At 40.1% G+C, this 17711-nt stretch overlaps 1 protein-coding gene across 3 annotated transcripts in view; it reads right to left on the bottom strand.

The window, feature by feature from the left end:
* The window catches only part of JARID2 (jumonji and AT-rich interaction domain containing 2), a 213606-nt gene that overhangs the window by 36588 nt on the left and 159307 nt on the right, over positions 1-17711 (bottom strand). For all 3 annotated transcript variants that reach the window (XM_018918494.3, XM_050971579.1, XM_050971578.1), the window contains one exon: positions 9179-9355. In XM_018918494.3, the coding sequence (XP_018774039.1) occupies positions 9179-9332 (154 nt within the window). In that variant the 5' untranslated portion in view covers positions 9333-9355. The remainder of the gene's footprint in view (positions 1-9178; positions 9356-17711) is intronic.

Below are 17711 nucleotides of genomic sequence, written 5' to 3'. Positions count from 1 at the left end.
CTTGCAGTAAGGGAATTCTAAACATAATCTAAACAGAAAAACGATTTATTTTTATACCAATGTAGAAGAAAGGAGACGTTCCATGAAAAAGCATGTTTTGTTTTCATCAGTACCCGAACTGCTGAATCAAACTGACAGCAGTTTGCCTATAGCAGACAAGCTGCAAATAGAAAAATGTACTTCTGCAAAAAAAAAGGGAAATACTAAAACCATTTTGGAACACGTGACATGAAGTAACACTGGGACCTATGCTGAGCACTGTAACCTTATAACGAAGGGACAAGAAAGAGAACAGACACCTTTAATTTTTGAACAATAAATATTATGCCAATGTATACAAACAAGTTTTGTTCCTGTCTCTCTGCTGAATTTATTTATGAAGAGTCACTGCTCTTCTGTTGTCAGGGAACATGAAAAGCTGAAGCTAAAACAAACAAAAAAACCACATAACAGTTCTCTGTTTGTTAATCAAAAATGCACTGAATTCATGTCAGTGATGCACCCTCTTCAGTGGAGCACTTGACAGAGGTCCCCAAGACTTGTGATCCAATATCCAAAATGGCAAATGCCCTCACGCCCTTCACTCCTGATTTCTAACCCTGTCTTTCTTTGACATGGTTTAGGAAAGGATGCAAACAAGAAACTTCATAAATACATAATAGCACAACTATGTGAAAATTTTATTTATTACACACAACATACACCATCTGTTTGGGAACAGTAACTAAATGCACAAAGTTACTGTTTTCTTGTGAAATGAAAGCCTTCTTTTATCACTAAAGGTGATATTCCTACAACACACACCTTCTTATTTAAGTTGTGAAGCTTAGCTATCTCTACAGATGTAGAGTATTAATAGTAGGAGCAGCAGTAAGAGTAGTAATAAAAACCACAATCCTGCTGGACCAAAGAGGGACAAAGCTGCTTTTGAGCTCACCCTACTTCCAAACCTTCCCAAGAAGCTATCCAGCTTCCTGCAGCTGGAACCCCAGCAAACTATTGACAAATTTAATTTTCAGGTCACATATCATATTTTCAGTTCCTTTATCATATTCAGTCATAAGTTGAATCAGATTACTTAAAAAAGAAAAACCTGCGATTGCTTTTCCTCCTCTCTTCCTTCCCACTAGCATAAATGGAGTAAGAATGAGAGAAAAGCTGTCAGCAGTGGAGTCACCACAAATTTCCCCATGGTTCTGTCACTCCTGAGCTCAGGAGCAACTGGTGCTGCCCCAGCCAGCCAAGGATTTCTCAGAGATTTCTGCGAAAATCACGTAACCCTTTGTGTCTCGTTTCCAGTGATGGAACTGATAATAATTGCCAACCCCTCTCAGGAAGTTCATGACAATTCATTCATCCTCCTTTGTAAGGAATTCTCACATCAGATGGAAGGCACTACAGATGCACAAAGCATGAGTGTTTATTTTTAATAAGACATAGCACAAACAACCAATGGCAGCTGTGTTAATACGCATTTTATCATTTAGAGTGATATCTTCCTTCGAAAGGAACAAATTGTAAATACTGATCTGCTCCTACAGAAACATTCAAGTCAGAGAGATTAATTTTCTGTAATCAGTTGCCACTTTAAAAATCGAAGATTACTAAAACAGAAAACACAGCCAAAAAGCCAAATTGTGCACTTCTCAGGGTCACAAAAAAAAAAAAAAAAAAGAAAAGAAAAAAAAAAAGGAAAAAAAAAAAGAAAAAAAAAAAAGAAGCAAACATGAGACAAGGTATATTTTATATGCAACAGCTCATTAAATTTAAGTGTCGTGGGAACCCTGCCAGTTTTACCCTCTGAGTAATTATCTTTTGTCTTAATTTGTAAGATTCTTGAAAGGGGGAAGAGAGATACAGGAGGAAAAAAATGTTCAGTCTCGCAGGAAAAGCTTAAAAAGCTAGTGTCTGAAAACACAACAAAGGGAGATGTAGATGCAAAACAGTTTTTGCCACACTGTCTTCCACTTAAACAGTAGATGGTATCAGTTTCTATAAAAATCAGTACTTGTTTCTTGCAACACCTAGATTACTGTTATATCCAGCTACTTTCTATTCAGCTACCAAACCTTTCCACAAAAGTAAATTCTGAAAAAATTAACAAACATACACATCATTCACAAACATTCAAATTATGTGAGCAACTATCTAAATGTTAACTTGATTAATTACAAAATGCTATTGCAAGCCAAGCTTTTAGGGGCAGAAAAAATCCCTGAGACTATGATTTTCCTCCCATCTCAATGAAAATATTGAAGCAAATTATTTACACAATAAATTTATTTAGTACAATACATAATCAAACTCTGTCCCCAACAGCTGGGGTATGACAGTATGACAGTTAAGAAAAAAAATCTATCACTAAAAAATAAGAACAACCCCCCCTCAAAAAAATCTTGTTGTTGAAGTGTAACTGATAATAAGCCAGCCACACCCACTTCTCAAAGGAAAGAAAATAACCCCCAAAACGTGTGCAATAAATATTACTGAGACCAACTTTGATTAAACAGTGAAATTATTACTGATTCTTTTGTGTCTTATGCAGCAAATGGCATTCTCCTGTCTGCAAGCTCCTAAATATTTCTGATTCACTCAGAAAATCAGGAAAGGTATATGCTGTGCTTTATGAACCCCTGACAGGTGTGTTCCAGGAAAATTTTCCATATTAGAAATAAGTCTGACTGCCCATATCCAGTGTTCAGTTCCCATTCACTTTAGTTCCTTGCTAAAGAGTAGTCAATAAAGGTTTCACCCTTGAAGCAATAATTTCACTAAAAGATAAAAAGACAAAAAACCAAGCCCAACCTACACTAGTGGCGAAACTTGCATTCCTGAAGCAGAAATTATGTGTAGTCTTGAATTATGATTATTTTATGCTACCTTACTCTGTATTTCCAGAACAGCTTTTAGTTAAAGGTAAGAAGCACTACTAACAAGTAATTAAGAGTGTAAGTAAATTATTAGTGTTCAGACACTCCAGACAGAATAAATGGGTATCATTACACTTGTATCCATTTGAATGCTTATTCTCAAAATGCTGTGCCCTCCAAAGCTATTATTATTATTAAACTGAAACAATAAGAGTCCCACAGTGAAATACTTGTGGTATTTGGTTAGCAGTGATGATCAAATGCAAAGAAACTGAACCACTATACTTTGGTTAGCAGTGATGATCAAATGCAAAGAAACTGAACCACTACATTCAACACTCACAAGCACTGGGGGTTTTAAAACCACTGATATAATTTATGGCAGCAGAGCAAAACCTTATGGCAGGTGTGATCCTCACAGATGCATCACAGTGCTTCCTGCATCAGGGGAACTAGAGCCTGGGCACCAATATTCACCCAGGATCTCATACTGGGACTTTGGGGTATCTCATTTGAAACTGTGATAAAGAATCTCTACACAAACCAATGCAAACTGTGCAAATTGTGCCTCTATTAGGTGCAGCTATAATAACGTCTAAAAATATTTTTTGGTCAAGTAAAGCCACAGATGTGCTCAATTACTACAGATTAACTAAGCATTTACTACAGGAATTGACACTGTAGTGGGCAATAAACATAATGTGTTTTCAGCAATTTTCGGAAGTATTCCTACAAATTAATTTGCACACAAACACTTCACAGGATCCAGCCAGCCAGCCATTCAGAAGCTAATTTATAATATGCACAATAATCAGGCTTTCACTGTGGAAGCAGCAGAATTACTGGATTGGGTTCAGTCAGCTATTGACTCCGTGGACAAAGCTTTGTTTCCTAAGCTCTCCTGGAGGTTATTCCTGCACCTGATATGCTTTATACTTGAGATAACTGGGGAGGTTTAATATGGACTGCAGAGTACAGAACCCCTTTGCTGTGTGCCAGTGGCTGGGAGATGAAGGCATGGACCATACACATATGCTGCATGTTGCAGAGCTTGCACTGCATAAAGCAAGTGATTGCACATTCATAAAACCATCCAGAAAACAGAGGGGAGATAGAAGCGAAAGGGAGAAGTTTTGTTTTTAGAAGGAGAAAAGGGAGCCTTGCCAATATTGTGAACCCGAGCCAGCTACTCCAGTGCAAGCCTCATGTTGTTACATACATCATGTTTGGGAAGAGATGTAGTATTAATCAACTTTTTGGCATGGTGTATCCGTTACTGTACAAAAACATTCTTGCTCTGGCTTTAATTCAGTTCTAAGTCACTGTGAAAACATTTACGTGGCTCTCAAACTGCGTTAAAGGACCCAGGCAATAATTCTTTTCCCCTCCCAGAGGAACTAAAACAACCTTATACTTCCATAAAACACAGTATTTTAATACTGCCAATTGCTTTCCTTAAATGTTGGGTATGTTCTGACTTCCATAAATCATTTCCAGGGATAGAAGCCGTCTTCTGGAGCCCCCCAACACGCTCTGCCTAGAGTCAGGAGCAAAGGTGTGCTTCAGAAGAAAAGGCCAGCAGCACATCATATGAAAACACGTGGTATTGCTGCTTCTGCACTTCCCGAGCCCTAATGCAACACCACTCAATTTCTCAGTGGACGACACCGCACGAAAATTTCCATAGCTGCATGCTAGCAGGAGTCAACCAGGAGAGCCACAGCAGAGGGGTAACACTGAATCTGTTTTTTGACACCATCAATAACACAGCTGAAGCCCTGCACACACAGGAATATATTGGGCCACCAGGAGAAGCGTTATTGGTATGAGACACCGCGGCACCGCTTGCAAAAATTCAATACCAAGTGTCTCGTCTCAGCACAAATTCATTACTCTCACCTAACCATTACGACACAAACAACATCAAAAAGGTCACTCACTAAGCAGCAAGTCCATACAAGAAGTGTCTGTCTGTTATCACAAGTCTCGCACCAGGATAACAATTCAAATTTTTTTTTTTAAGCAACTTCCAGCTCCCCTATTCTTCTCCACAGGTCATACATCTCGCTACTGAAAATCCACAAATCCCCAAATGTGTTGTGCCTGATTTGCATATTTAAGTATGCAAATTACTGCAAACCGGGTAATTTTCGTGTTACATATTTTTGCAGAAAAATTAAATGTGCAAAAATGTTTATTGCAACAATTACTGGTTCCATGGTCTTTCAACAAAAGGCTGTAAATCATCAAAATAATTGCCTACCCATTAACCATTGCAGCACTCTGCCTGAAATTTTCTCATTCTTTAAAATATATTTATCTTCTAAATGTTTACCTCTTCAGGATTAGTTTCACTAAAAATTATGTACAAGCCTAAGGCTCTGTCTCATGTACCCACCCACAAATACCAAATTTAGTTAAAAGCAAAACTAAATAAAGGACTGCAAACATAGATCAGAAATTTCTCACAGCACACTCAAACAGTAATGTATGTAAAAGATGTGCCATTCAAGCCCAGGATATACAAGTGCTGCATTGAATTTTACCCTGAAATAAGAAAAAAGCTATCTACCATCTTTTCCTGCATCATCTTTGTACTACTACACGTGTCAGGAAATTACTCTGCTAAATTATCCATTGCAAATTGAGAAGTGAAACGTTCTGTGTTTCTGGTAAGCGAGTAGGACAGCACTGAAGCAGAGTATAGTGTTTCTAGCAATGCTTGCTTACTATGCACTACTGCCAGGTCTGTTTTGAAATTTGAGCCCCAAGCGGGGTGGGGGGTGGGGGACCCAACAATTTTCTCCCCTGCTCATTTCAGGCAAAAGGCATGCAGAACAGTTTGTATCTCGTCATGTTAACAAAACACAGCATGATCCAGCAACCATTTCTGACCCTGTAGGTTTTTGCTGGCACACTAAGCTGGGTTTATTCTCACTAAGGACACCAGACCCACCCTTCATTAAGAAGTTTGGTTACAAATAATGAGAGTTAATTCTGTTTTCCTAAAAGTAAATTAGAACTTAATTGTCTGTCTCTGGCATCCAGAGACAGCAGGACATTCCCAGGTATGCTGGCCCAGATGCGCACTCCTCTCCGCCCTTGAGCTGCTGAGCTGGTGTCAGAGATAGCTAATTCCCCAATCATTCTCCCTGAGAAAATTAGCCAACTATTATTAGAGGAACTGTAGCCTGCTGCATGCAATGTCTCAGTTGCTACACAACTGTATCTGCGTATGCTGCTCCTCCTGAGGCACTTTTCCAGCCCACAAGCCCTTTCAAGTAAAGTAATGCCTATCCTCCTTTGCTCCCGAGATGGGACTGATAACCCAACAACTTCCCAGCTCCACCTTCCAGCTCTCTATCACAGCCTGCCTAGCAAAACACTTGGCACCTGCAAACATTTTTCTTCAGGAGCCTGCAGAGAAAACCTTCCATTGTGCCACAGAATGAAATCAAACTAGAATTTATTTAGTGGCAAGGAATTCAAAGAATTAGGTTTAAAGGAACAAAGACCTAAGTCTATCCTCTTACCTACGACTTGGAATTTCCTTTGAGTAGTGGGGAGATGCAATTTAGACCCAATATCTCCCTGGAAAGACTTGCACACTCCCTTTTACACACTCCCATGAATGCAGGGGATAAACACTTCTCCTGCCAAACATTTCACTTTGCTCTTTTACAGCTGGATGTGTGCGCAGCACATCAGCAGCACTGTGAAAGGAGGGTGAAAAGGTACCAATTTGATGCTTTAAATGTATCTGTGTAAAGCAGTAATGCTGGAAGGCAACAAGTCAGTTGAGCTAATTGCTTCATTTTGTGCCGCAAGCTATGCCACGTGCTATACGTGCTTCCCATTCCCACTCAGGCACTGTCGATCGAGTTAGCTCTCCAAAAGGTGGCTCAACAGGCTCAGTTGTAACAAACAGTTTGGTGTACAACCTTAATAATACCCCATACTGGCGTCAGAAGAGGATATTGACAAATGACTTTGCCCAGAAAAATTGTTGGCCCCCACTGAGCAGAAAGCAATCATTTGACACTGTCTAATGACATTAATCAAGCTCTGAACTTTTGTTGTTTTATGTCATAGCAAATGCTTAGCATTTTCAGGTCCAAAGTGCTTGACTAGACATTGTATATTAAAAACAAAAGACTTTAATTCATTAAAAATAGACTCTCACGCTAGATTAAGTTCATTTGCTGCACCCGTCCCTGGTCTGCCTTTGTGTGTGGTCTCATTTAAAACAGACACACAGGAACCAGAACCTACTTCATTCACATGAAACAAAAATACTATTGGCTGTCAACCAACATAACACACACTGAAGAATGGGAATACCCCTGGGTAAGGAAATTTTAATTTAAGAAAAAAAAAAAAAAGAGAAGAAGAAAAAAAGAAATTACAATGACGAAAAAGAAGCAAATGCCTTCTCTGGGAATTCCTGTTTCTTCACCTTTGTCAAAACATCTCACATTGTCTCCTATGTATTTTATAAAGGTCTTTTGCAGCTCTATTAAAGCCGCAGCTTCATTTACACTCTCTCTGATCTATATTGATAAAGACTATGAAGCCATTATATGGCTCATTATGTTTGCCTTTACTTACCCCCAATTAAGATTTCAGGTGTCTCTGGTTTTGAGCTAATTTCAAAGTGGCTGCCATCTGGGACATTCTCATAGAACACCATCAGCTCCTTTTGCAGTGATATATCACATTTAAAACTCTAAGGGAGCAGCTCTGTTATGTGCAGCTTCATTTTCCATATGCAGAGTTTTGTGCTTCTTATTTTGGGGGGTTACTTAGAAATCAATCCTAAGTGCCAAGTTTTGATCTATGGCTGGTAAAGCATTAAAGCTCCTGGTCACAGCTGACAGCTGAAATGCTATTAGGCACAACATCCCCTTGCAATTATCCACAAATCATTCACAAAAAGTGAGTTTTTGAGCTTGGGTGTGCAATAAAAACAGATTCAGATGCAGTCATGAAAAAAAATTTGGCATATGTAACAAAGGCACCCTTTATAGCAAACTCCCTTTTGAAAGGCAGAGATGAAGATCAGCACAGTGAAGTAATTGGGATTTACTAATCTCTTCTTTGGAGCAAGGTAGCATGAAAGAACAAACAGAGCAGGCACAGGTCACCTCTCAAAAAGTGCACTGTGAAGAGACCTTCTTCTCAGTCCTCCTACTAAAAGGAAAAGAGCTGAAGGGGCAGTCACCAGAAAGAAAGATTCTCATGGAAAACTAATAGTGAGGAAAGGAACAGAGAGCATAGGCTACATTTTGAAACTATGTCAGACAGAGATAGCACAGTTACGAAACAAGAGCTCCTGCTGGAGCAAAAACCACATCACACAGGACGCTGGCAGGGGAGCATTACAGCAGGCTCAAGAAATTTTCAGCACAGCTTTAAATCTTCCATTATACAGTAGGCAATGTTGCAGTATACGTGGATCCATTTCTCAAGATATGGCACAAGGACATTGCAACACAATTACTGTGAAAATAATGCAGCTTTTGCTGATTTGCAGAGAAATAAATTACTTGAAAAAGTTTCTTCCATAAAATTTTTCCATCAACAATATGAACGTGGTATTAACCTACTGCAAGTGTGGTCTCAATAGTGCATGAGAGGAATGAAGTGTTGCCCCTGGCATGCATTTTGATAACACTTATGAATGCTTATATTTACCTTTGATCAAATAAAGTAATTCTAAATTAAACATCAGTCTCACAAAAGCCAGAGAGTGACTGTGTCTATATGTGTATGTGTGTACATACATAAATACATCTTACAGAATCACAGGATTATTTTAGGTTGGAAAAAACCTTTAAGATCATTGAATCCAACCATAAATCTAACATAGCCAAACCCACCACAAAAACATGTCCCTTAGGGCCGCATCTACATGACTTTAAAAGACCTTCAGGGATAGTGACTCAGCCACTTCCCTGGGCAGACCTGACAAACCTTTCAATGAAGAAATTCTTCTTAATGTCCAATCTAAACCCTTCCTGGTGACTTGAGGCCATTTCCTCTGGTCCTACTGCTTGGTACATGGAGAAGAGACTGCCTCCCATGTCAGTATATACGTATATGTGTGTATATAATTTCAGGCCTGCAGTAATTCTGCCACAGAGTTCAGACTGTCAGAAGAAAGAGGTTAAAGCACAAGATGCTAAAACTGCATCTTATTCCACCACTTTTTCAATCAGACCCAGAAGGATGGAAAAGGACTGAGCACATTCAGCTGATAAATTTCTTTACTAGGGGGTGCAGGGGGGGCAGCACTACTTAGGACCTACCTTGCCCATTTGGTACGTGTTTATGCGTTTTTCCTTTCCTAGGGGTTGACTGGCATGATGATGAAGCATTGTTTGTGGCTGTTTTTGTGTCCTCTGTCTCCTCCTCCTCCTCTTCTTCATCCTCATCATCCTGAGAGCTTCCAAAATATACCATGTTGCTGGGCAGGGCTGGAGAACCTGATCATTATAAAGAAATGGCTCATTAGCATGATTACATTTGCTTACTGCACTAACCATATTGATCATAACCTACTTCAGGGTCCTCCACAGCAAGGGGAGAGTGGGACTTGGAGCTGGGAGGTCAGACCAGTGCATAACTAACTAGAGGGTTTTTATTTACTAGTTGTAACCAACAGGATATGCATGGTCTTGAAAAGCAGGGTTCTCCCCCCCTCAAGCACATTCTATTCATACTTCAGACAATCAGTCTTGCTACAATCCTTAATTAATAACTCTGTGTATTCAGAAAAGGACTAATGCACATGCTTCATTTCAAATGCGTGCTCAAGTGCCTTGCTGAAATCTTAACTCACAACTAGAAGCTTACAGCTTTTCCAAACAGAAGAAAAAAGAGCAAAAAACCAGTCTGCACCACAGTGATATTTCTAAGTTATCATCACAATAAAGCATTTAAAGTTCACAATACTTTGCAGACCTCTACAATATTGTACACAATATTTTGCAGAATTCTGCAGGAAGAAACAAAGAGAAAAGCAAAGACATAGAGAAGCTTATTTGCATGGAGGACTCCTGGCAAAGGAGAAAAGAGGGGAAAGGCCTTCTGATTCCCTGTGTGCTCCTCTTGAGGATGCTGTTCTCATCTCTTTACTACTTTTCCCATGGTGCTCCCATGATTCATAAATGTACAAATACTGCTGACAAATAATGGGCACATTCCCATGAGCTCAATATCACTTTCTACTTCAACATGAGTCTCCAGTCCATCCGCTGGAGGGACAGGTGCCCTAAGAGCTTTCTAGTTCTTCCCAAAGAAAAATTTCTTTTAAAGAAAGGGTGAAAAAGTATAGTCACACACTTGGACAATAGCAACTTCATTTGTTTTCCTGCAGTTAAATAAAACAAAAGGACAAAGAGAACTGAACTATACACCAACAAAAGGTAGTGGCTATTTGACTGCTGCTTCCTTAGGAAGCACTTCTGGCTTCAAGCTCTTCAGAAATCCAGTTCTGTGTTTGGTTTGCTTTTGAGCTGTTGGTGTTGCCACTGCCAACAACTAACTAAAGCTTATTTTTTGACTGCATATTTCTGCTTCCACCAGGGTTGTACAAAATACTCCTATAACGAGAAAAATCACTTTTTAATTAATGAATTACCTAAATATGGCACAAAACCAGGGATAGGCTGTTTCTGCAATGAATCATCCATTCCTAAATATACTGGTATCGATTTGGATGGAGGTAATTTTCTTCACAGTAGCTGAAACAGGGCTATGTTTTGGATTTGTGCTGGAAGCAGAGTTCATAACACTGGGATGTTTTAGCCATTGCTGAGCAGTGCTTGCACGGCATTTTTGGCCCCTGTTTTTCATGCTGCTCTAATAGCAAGCAGGCTGGGGTGCACAAGGAGCTAGAGGGGACACAGACAGGATAACTGGCCAAAGGGATATTCCAGACCATAGGACTGCTCTCAGCAATAAGAGCTGGGGGAAGAAGGAGGAAGGTGGTGATATTCAGTGTTACACCATTTGTATTCCTGGGTAACCATTTTATGTGATGGAGCCCTTCATCCTGGGGATGGTTAAACACCTGCCTGCCAAAAGTGAGTAGCAAATTAATTCTTTCTTTCGCTTTGCTTTGCTTGCAGCTTTGCTTTGCCAAATAAACTGCCTTTATCTCAATCCATGAGTTTTCTTACTGAAAACTGACCTTTCCAACTGTCTCCTCCATCCCACTGAAGGCTTAGTCCCCACCTAAAGACGCTGGCTATTTGCCTCTGTAACAGCCCCTTCGGCACTGTGGCTGCCTTGGGGAGAAGCAGACAGAAACTCCTCACCAGCATTCCGTGCTGTGTGTGAGTGGTAGCCCTGGGACAGCCAGGAAAAACACTACAGCAGCATTGAGGGCATGATGATTCTCCCCCCCTGAAATTGTGCATTTTTCCATCCAACCTAGACAGAAATGTATGGACACATACGGTTATCCTAGGGGAAAGGGCTTCTGCATGCCACAGCTCTCCTGTTTATATAGACTAATGATCAAATTAAGACTGCTGGCATATTTCACGGCATGGAAGCTATAGTAACTTACAGAAGCAAAAAACCTTCACATTTTTTATGTAAGCCCAGAACTTTCTGGCACAGTCTAAGCAATCAAACAAGGTAGGTAAGAGGTGCTGAGAGGCACATTAATTCTTCTGCTCGCAGGGGAGTTTTAAGTCTCAACAGCAACTAACTAGAAGACTCTAAAATAGTTACTCCTAAGACAGTGCTGCCTGAAAAATAAATTGTTTTTTTCTTCAGTCTGGGTATCCAAATGTGTAGTATGGATTCAGAAACTGTATGCAAGTGCATCAGTTCTTATAAGAACCTGAAGTCTGACACCACTGTGTGTTAACATATGGTGGTGTAAGAGAACCTTACTGCTTGGAACCTTCAAAATTAGATTCAAACACAGACTGAAATCCCCCCTATTATAATTGAAGAAATAGTCAGAAAATTTATCCTTCTAAAACACTAAAATAGGAGTCTAGATATAATGTCTGTTCTTTCAGCTTCATCTTCCTTATCTCTGAATTTTTTTGGCAGCTCCTTTAAACAGCAACCAACAAAAATGCATCATCTGCAATGCAAATGTTGTTACTACAATAGCAATCTTTTTTTTCTTTCTTCTTAAAGCAGAGAATAAAACACAATACTGTATCAGTCTGTTTAGAAAGGAGGGAGAGTCTTACCCAAGTTTGAGAGCAGGCACAAACTTCACCTAACTCCTGGTATTCAATCACTGTTATCTCAGGGCATAAATCTCCTGTCAGAATAACAGTTTTTAATTCTTTCCAATTATGAACATCAATGGTTAAACTGCATTCCTGGGACAGCTGGGACTGTTTGGGAAGTACATGTCCAGAGAAATTAGACTAGCAACATCCAATAACACAGGAGAGTCCTGCTAACGCTCACTTTACTGATCTAAGTGCTCTGCAATATGAGACCTTGGAGAAAAGCTGGCGTTCAAGTCTGGGTCTCCTCCCCTCCTTCCCAGCAGCTTTTCCTACATATTTATTAAATTTGACTTGCCAAACAGAAAGAAAAAAAAAAAAGTCTGGACTTGCACATTTTTGTTCTATGTAAGCATTGCTATGGATGGAAGACTGAAAGAAATTTAAAAACTTTTGAGTTTTCTTGCCTAATTTTTGTATTGGAACTATTTTTATCCTCATCTTTTATAATACTACTTCAGTTCTGGAATAGACTCAAATAATTTGTACACAAATATGTGTTGAACTGGCAAAAACCACTTTCACTTTAAGCCTATATAGCTAAACATGTCCAAAAGGCTGAGAAAACACTGGTTTAAAATATTGAAACATGCTGGCCAAGCTCAAGACACTCCAAATTCCCTTTATGAGCAAAGTGAAGGGAAGACATGCCTGTAAGTACACTGTGATTTCATTCAAGTTGAAAGAATGACAATCATGCTTATTAAACAACACCTAACGTGTGAGTGGTTTATTGTACACTGCTGGTTTACACCAAGCAAAGGGCTAAGCAACCACCCCCAAGACTCCTCTTATGGAAATTAGACTTCTCACGAGTGATGAAATAACAAAACTCATAAGAATGAAACTGAACTCTGAAGAGTGGAGGCTATGTAATCACTCACCTTTTTCAATATTGTGTAATAATGCTTCCTGTCCTAAATATCCCTCATTCTCTCAGAGATCAGATAGGGATGTATATGTGATGCCCCATTTGTTACTCAAAGCTACTGATTTATATAAATAATATTAAGAAGCATTACTGTAGCTATAAATATTCTAGACCATTGGAAATCTGAAGAAAAATGTGTGCTCAAGAGCTGGTTACTTTTTTCCAGCTGTAGCAATAGGTAAAATAAAATATATTGCTCTTCCTCAAAAATCTGTCAGGTCTTCACTGCAATGTAAGACCATGGTGGTTTTCCTTACAGACAGACTTTGTTGAGAGTTGTTGCTTTCAGGTTACTCCATGTGTAACAGATATTTACCATGGAAATTATATATGACATCAAGATGATTAAAGCCCTCCAAAATGGCATGAGAATAAGGAAACCTGTGGGTTCACCAGACACATCTGTATACATGCATTCACAGAACAAAGCATTTTAGGGGTTTCCTTGATATATAAAATTCACAGCTCACTATTCTGCACGTTTTTCTCTTCCTGAACACACTGAGAAACAGAAACCCATGGAGCAGCTATGCTGGTTCCTTCTTGCACCTATTTCCCAGCCAGGCAGTAAGAGTAAATAAAGATGAGCAATCATCCCTCCTCTTCCTCTTGCCCTCCCCAGCACCGAAGTGTGATTCTCAAACCCTACCAAGGGTAATATAAAGAGTGACACTGGAAATAATAACCAACAGCAAAACAGAACAGCGGCAATGCCACGAATAAAGGGCAACATCTGTGCCTGGGAGGTGGTGCCTGCCAGGTCTCAGTACTCTAGGTATACAATTCCCCACTTCCTCACTTTCCATCCCCAAGAAAACAGCAGAAAAATCTGAGAGAGGGAGAGAGAGAGTGAGGAGGGAATGAGAGAGAGTTATGAGAGCCTGTGGCTGTATTGAATTTTACAAGTCTCCTTCTGTGCTGGGAGCCCCCACATCATGCAGGCAGCTGCTACCACGGGCACTGGAACAGATGAAGGGGGAGAGCAGGGAGCAGCCCTCCAGAGCCTGGGGAATGCACACAAGCAGCCCTCCACCCCGAGAAACCCATCCTGCTACCCACCCCATTTAGCAGGTGCCTGAAAAGCCTCCTCACTCAGCAAATCTGATGGCAGGCTAGAAATTAAATTTTACTTCTTACCACTCATTTAGAAGACATTTCATGCAAGAAACCATCTAGACTACTGGTGGCTGTGTGGACATTTTTCTTGGCATCAAAAGTAGCCTACAGAACATCTACCCCCATCTGGCCTCCTCTTATTATACCTGTGCCACCTCCTCAACTGTGGCAGTGTAATTTTTTTGTGGGGCCATGTGGTGAATCGGATCAGGGAACTGATTCAGATTAAAATCCCAGACTAAGGAAATTAAAGTCCATTAATAAATGCTGTAACTGTAATGTAAAGTTACAAGCTCTCAAGAAAAGATTTGGAAAATTTCTATACACTCTTTTTCTTACTGAATGTGTAGCATAATATATCACCTTATGTTATTAAACAAAACATTAAATGAAGTATGTTTCCAATCTCGTGTAGGAGCTGCACATTTTACATTGTGTCCTGATGATGTCTATGCACACAACTCCTAAATGCTTTCCCTCCACTCCCTGCCAAGACAGCTGAATTCTTTTGCAGAAATATTTGCATAAAAGCATACATTGTCACCAAAGATCTGGATGGGGCAATTGCAACATATTGGGAAGGAAGGAGAAGCCATGGCAGAAGGAGCAAGCTGTAAGAAAGGCTATGAAGTGCAGCAGCAGCAGAGCAGAAGAAAGGAACCCAGATGTGCTAGGGCTGGGAAAAGGTGAGTGGTGAGAGGTACACTAGCACATGGACACAAGCTGAGGGAGCAACAGGGGAAGGGAGATACAGAAGGGATTACTGACATGAAATGGTAACAACTACAGTAAAGAGGAAAGGACACTGCAGCTAAGGCTGCCTCAATACAAGGCATCCATCTGAGAGTGCAGTCAACCTGCTGCCCTGGCCCAGACATGTGCCACTCACCTTTTCCTGCTTAACAGGTCTCACAGTTGAGAGCAGAAAAGCCAGGGCCAAAGTCAGACAGCAACCTGGAGGGAACTTCTCAGCCCTCTCCCCCTCCTCCAAAGCAACAGGGGAAAGGCCAAATCACCAAAGCTGAACCTCACAGTGAGATTTTGAAAGCCTAAATAATTTCCATGTCTGACTAAGGGATTGCAAGCCACACAGAAAGTTCAGACAGCTGACACAACCCTTTCCTCACCAGTACAAGAGCTTCTAGGATCAGATACTACTGCATGCAAAAAATTTTGAGAAAATCATTTATGATGAATTTTTTTAAAAATCACTCATCAAGGTTACAATGAGCTATGAATTATTACAGAAAGGGAGGACAGTCAGCTCTTTTAAAAAATTAGATTTGAAGTATGTTTGGCAACTGCTTCCATCAGTATCTTCAGTTTCATTATTGACATTCTCTCTTGAGTATTTTGTCTTCCCTCCTATTGTGAGAGCAACACAAAAGAAAGCCTAACTATATAGGAAAAAATGATAACCACAACTACACACTAAGAGTGGCCTAATGCATATGAAAGAATGACAAATGTATTTCATGCCCTCTTTTACAATAATTTGGTGCTTATACAACAATAAGTACAAAGTAAAATATAAGGGGGTTAAGTCATGGTGATGCTTTTAGCAATTTTCTGTGCAAAAATTCAGCTCACTACTAACAGCAGGCAGAATTGATGCTTTTGCAGCCTCTGTGTACAGATGTGTTGACCTCAGCAGCACATGCCTGATTAATAGAATAAACTGTACTCTTTTTCAGCCATTTTATTTGACTAATGAGGTTATTACTTTTTTTTTCTTTTTGACAAATGTGTAGTTCTCCTAAATTACAGTTATGTTTTGTTTCTCATTAAATTACATTAACTTTTGTCTTGGACTAGCTAAACATGTTAAAAAACGCCTCTGAATTTGGATCTGAAGAGTGGAATCAGAAGTATGGAAAGTGCATGTGCTTTGCCAAAAATACTATTTCATTACTCTTCAGAATTAGCTGGCAGTGCTTCTGCAGTATTTACTGAAGTACAAACCAAATGTTTTCATCTGGACAGGATTCAAACCCTGGTATGTTACAACGACAACAAAAATCATCTCAGTCCAAAAGCCTTCTCTGTAATTTGGGCTGTGGTTTCTGCAAAATTGGAGGATTCTTCTCCATGAATTATTTACACCAACTCCCCCTCTAGCTCCTCTCTTTTTTTCCCTTTTAACAATTAAACACAACCCAGATGTGCTTTGGAAAAATCTTAAAACAATTTAAAACATTAGAATGATTTACACACAGGGCAGGTCAAGGTATGTGGGACTTCAGCCTGCCCCAAAAAAGCACACAGCCTGCCAAGCCCCACAGTGAGCCACGTCCAGAGGTTTGGCCTCTCCTCTGTGGCTGTAAGCAGGTGGAAAAACCTTGCCTCTCAAAGGCTCCTGATGTGCTGGCATCTCAATGCTTAACATTTATAGCCTGCTTCTCATTTATTATATGTCCCACTTACGTTTTGGCAGGACAATGCCAAATCCCTGAAGTGTAAATATATGTAATTTATGCCTGCACCTTATGGTTGTTTTACCAAGCCAGGCTAAAGGAGTACAAACTGCATATGCTCTATGGGAAAGAGCAATTGTACTTCACTTGTCTGACTCCACCTGCAGGAACAGTCCCAGAGGGAGCTCCCTGGTGCCTGAGGAAGAGGGAGGAAAAGGCCATCTCAAATACAGAAATAAAACTGAGCTCCAACTCCTCCCTCTGCTGCCATTGTTCCAACCACAAGGTGCCTGGTGTTACAGTTGATTTATTGACTAGTGTAGCAACATAACTCCCATTTTCTTCTCAGTCTGTTCTTCGAACTAGTAGAGCTAAACCCAAAAGCGCAAAGAAAATTTTTCCTTTTCTAGAGAAATGGAGCAAAGGTACAGAAATGCGTGAGTCTGCAGGAAAAAAATAGAAATTCTACTTTCCAAACTTAGCAAAACACTCCAGAGTAACAGAATGCCCAAAAGGAGTGCTTCTTATACCTACAATTTGTATCTGACAATCTCAAAGCAATTTAACTCCACCAGCCTGACTGGATTTTACAGTGGACCTCAAAACCAACCCTTTCCACTTTAACCCCCAACTTTACGTTCCTTCCCACCAAGAACAAAACTAGTATGGAAGTTTCAGACCACCGTGATGACATTCCCAACAAGCTTCCAGGCTGTGTTCCATGCACTAGAGATCCTGGGTCCCATCCCTAGCATAGAATCAGTCATTTAGACAACACTGAAGCTATGGTATATTCACGGGTTAGGGAAGCAGGCTCAGAGGTTTTTGGGCTGGGATGAAGGGCAGGAATTGCCTTTGCCAGAATACTTTACATTGCCTCCTGGGCAGTGAGGCTTTGAATTGCTGCTGCCATCACAGCAAACAGATTTTATGCCAGTAGCTCATCCATAACCAACATCCAGCTACGTCAACACCTATATACAGAGTTAAATATTTATCCTCATTTTACAAAATACTAAGCAGCTTGCTGAGGGACTTGGACAGAATCTGTGGCAAATACACGAGCTAAACCTCAAGATTAGTCTCTCATTTCAATCAGTTAACTGCATCCTGTGGC

The sequence above is a fragment of the Serinus canaria genome, chromosome 2, assembly GCF_022539315.1.
Source record: "Serinus canaria isolate serCan28SL12 chromosome 2, serCan2020, whole genome shotgun sequence".
NCBI classification, from domain to species: domain Eukaryota; kingdom Metazoa; phylum Chordata; class Aves; order Passeriformes; family Fringillidae; genus Serinus; species Serinus canaria.
Note: the sequence above shows the minus strand (reverse complement) of the source record. Positions and strands in the feature narration are given on the sequence as shown.